General features: G+C 34.0%; 1 protein-coding gene across 1 annotated transcript; it reads left to right on the top strand.

Moving 5' to 3' along the window:
* The first annotated feature begins 680 nt into the window (after window positions 1-680).
* Window positions 681-1,921, top strand: LOC131071117 (ethylene-responsive transcription factor 2). Its single transcript, XM_058006829.2, has one exon. The coding sequence runs from the start codon at window positions 802-804 to the stop codon at window positions 1,786-1,788; it is 987 nt and encodes a 328-aa protein (XP_057862812.2). The 5' UTR covers window positions 681-801; the 3' UTR covers window positions 1,789-1,921.
* Window positions 1,922-3,178: the final 1,257 nt, after the last annotated feature.

Below are 3,178 nucleotides of genomic sequence, written 5' to 3'. Positions count from 1 at the left end.
TCTTTTGTCCATATGACTAATAGAGCTTTTGGTAAGAATTCATTAATGCAAATGTCTTAATTCTATGTTTCTTAAGATTATCATGCAATGCATGTTAAACGTTAGAATATCTATTTCATTTTTAATCAATTGACACTACCTTGTAGAGTAAGAAAAATAATTTTATTTCATTGATCGTAGATAAAATTAATGTAAAAAGAAACATCACTAGACATCAAACTCTTTTGATTTAAATTTGATTTAAAAACAACCACTTCATCTTTATAACGTTAGAGTCAAATAAAAGAAAAGAAGATAGGTAATCCTACTACAAAAAGAAAAGAAGATAGGTAATCCTTCATATAAAAGATGAAGACTTTATATGAAGATATTTTTCTCTTTTTAAAAGAGAAAGTTTGCTTGCCGACCTAAACACTTGAACCAGCTTGGGAGCTTATGAACGTAATCCTATTAAAGGATATATATCCATTGTATATATGCCATGCGTGCACACCTAGGCAATATAACGTGTATATACAGCAACGTATAACATCTAGATACATCATGCAGGTGCCCTCTCCCATCGCCTACTCACTAGCCATTGACGTCGCAGTGGGGCCCATTTTGTGGATTGCTATGCGCTTCTAAAAGTAGTTCGTTGATGTTGAGTCAAAAAAATCAGATTCTCTGTACAAAATTATTAAATATTGAAGCTTCTTCCCCACTTTCCTTACTGCCTTTTACTTTAGACCTTTTCTGCAATTTGAATTGCAAACTCCTCTATAAATAGCCTCAGAAGGTCAGACATTTTAAAGAACCAAAATGACTGCCTTGGAAGAAATCAGATATATTTTGCTCGGTGAGACCAGGGATTCGATCCCTGAATCCCTGATCTGTACCGAAGATCTGTTAGCGATGGAAATCTGTTCTTCGTCTTCTAACAGAACCAGCTGCAGTGCTGAAGAAGAAAAATTTGTGCAAAGTGCACTGAATGAAGAATCCGTCGAAGAATCATTCAAATCGATGGAGACTCAGAAATCTGCCAGCAGAAGCAGTAGCATTAACAGCAGCAGCAGCAGTAGCAGAAATTCTCGTCCGTCTCTTTCCGTAAATGTTCCTCGGAAGGATTTAGCCTGGGGTTTGAAAAACCCCGTTTCTGTTAAAAGTCCGTTCCTGTCCGACGCCTGGTCGAAGCTGCCGTTAAATGAGAACGATTCAGAGGACATGTTTCTGTACGGCGTTCTGAAAGAGGCCACGCAGAAGGGCTGGAATCCTGTTACGCCAAAGAAGCCGACCCCTGCACCTCCTGTCAAGAAACAGACAATTGTCCGTCATGAGACGGAAGTCAAAAGGACTGGAAGGCATTACAGAGGCGTGAGGCAGCGGCCTTGGGGGAAGTTTGCAGCGGAAATAAGGGACTCTGCTCGGCAGGGGGCTAGGGTTTGGCTTGGAACCTTCGATACAGCGGAGGATGCGGCGCTTGCATATGACCGTGCCGCTTATCGGATGAGGGGCTCTAAGGCGCTGCTTAACTTTCCGCTTCAGATTAACAGCACATTAAATGCTACGGTTTGTGATAAAACTGCTGGTTTGAATAGGGTAAAAAGTGAGGGATTAAATAATCCGGGGACTAAAAAGAGGGCGAGAGATCCAGTGTGCTTGGATGAGGATGAGAGACAAGTTAAAGTAAAATCTGAAAGTTTTACTGAGGTTCGTGTGTTTGAAGATATACTTGCTACAATTAGTAGCCCGCCTCTAACGCCTAGTGGAATTTTTTTCAATTGCCCCGGCCAACTCATGGTGAATTGAGGATTTTGGCATCTCATTCTTTGGCTTCTTTCTATAAATTCTTTGTACTTTTAGAAAAAAAAATCTGAGGTTTTTGAGGTTTGGAACTCATGATGTACATTGAGATGATATAAAAAAATTTTAATTGTATTAAGCGGGTGAGATTTTTGGATAATTTATGGTATAGTTTTTAAATTTGAAAAATATATTAATGTTTTAATAAGACAATTCATTTTTTATTTATTTAATTAAATAAAGCTGAAATAAAGAAATGGTTACAAGAGAAATATTTTATTTATTTATTTTTGTTAAATTTATTCATAGTATACTAACTTCTTTTAATTGAGCCTAAATATAGGGGTATCTACTTTGCTAAAATTGTTTATAATTAGAATTCTTTGACTAAGAATCAAGCATTGAGGGATGTTCAATTTGTCAAATTTACTTACAACCATTCTTTTTGACAAAGAGTTCAGCATTGAGAGGTATATTCATTTTACCAAATCCATCCACAAACAATTAATGTTTTTTGACCAAAGACAAAAAATTGAAAGATATACACTTTTGTCAAATTCATCTAGTAATTGAATTTATTCAATTTAGAGCCCAATCAATAAAGAGTATCCATTGTGCATAAGCAAATTTAGTTGACTAAGAACTAAGCACTAAAAGATATTCACTCATGCAAAATGTATACAATTTTCTTTAGACTTAAACATTAAGAATTTTGACTAAGAATGGAGGTTAAAGAATATTTGACTTAACAATTTTTTTAACAAATTCATTCGGAACAAAATCTTAATCTACTACCTTCTAATATCTCTCATTAATTTCTAATAAACCAATTAGTAACCACTTCCGGATTATTAAATATTCCTTTTTCGTAACTCTATTTTATTCAAAATGTTATTAAACTTTACATTCAAAAATGTTTCAATTAAAGGGAATGATGTGAGTGGCGGAGTTTGATAAATCATTTAGTCAATTTTTGATAGGCACTTGTCTTTTGAACAAAATCTCATAAAAATTTACATTCAAAAATATTTCGATTAAGGGAATGATGTGAGTGGTGTAGTCTTATTAATCTTTTAGTCAATTTTTGATAGGCACTATCTATTTGAACGAAAATTTGACTCGCTTACAACTTTAGTCTATTTTTTAATTGATATTTAAGTAGAACGTCACATTTTGTTTTCCTCATCTAATATTGGATAGTGTAGATGATCTTAGATCGCATAGAATTCATTGCAAAGATTATATTATATTTATGGCCGCAACTTATAAGTTCTTACTTAAGGACTAGAGTATTCTCATGTTAGAAGGTTATGACTTTGGTCTACCTAGAATTTTATTTAAATCTTTATGAAAAATCTATCATTTAAAAAAAAAAATGTATGAGTGATGATTAATT

Source organism: Cryptomeria japonica, chromosome 11 (genome assembly GCF_030272615.1).
Source record: "Cryptomeria japonica chromosome 11, Sugi_1.0, whole genome shotgun sequence".
NCBI classification, from domain to species: Eukaryota; Viridiplantae; Streptophyta; class Pinopsida; order Cupressales; family Cupressaceae; genus Cryptomeria; species Cryptomeria japonica.
Note: the sequence above shows the minus strand (reverse complement) of the source record. Positions and strands in the feature narration are given on the sequence as shown.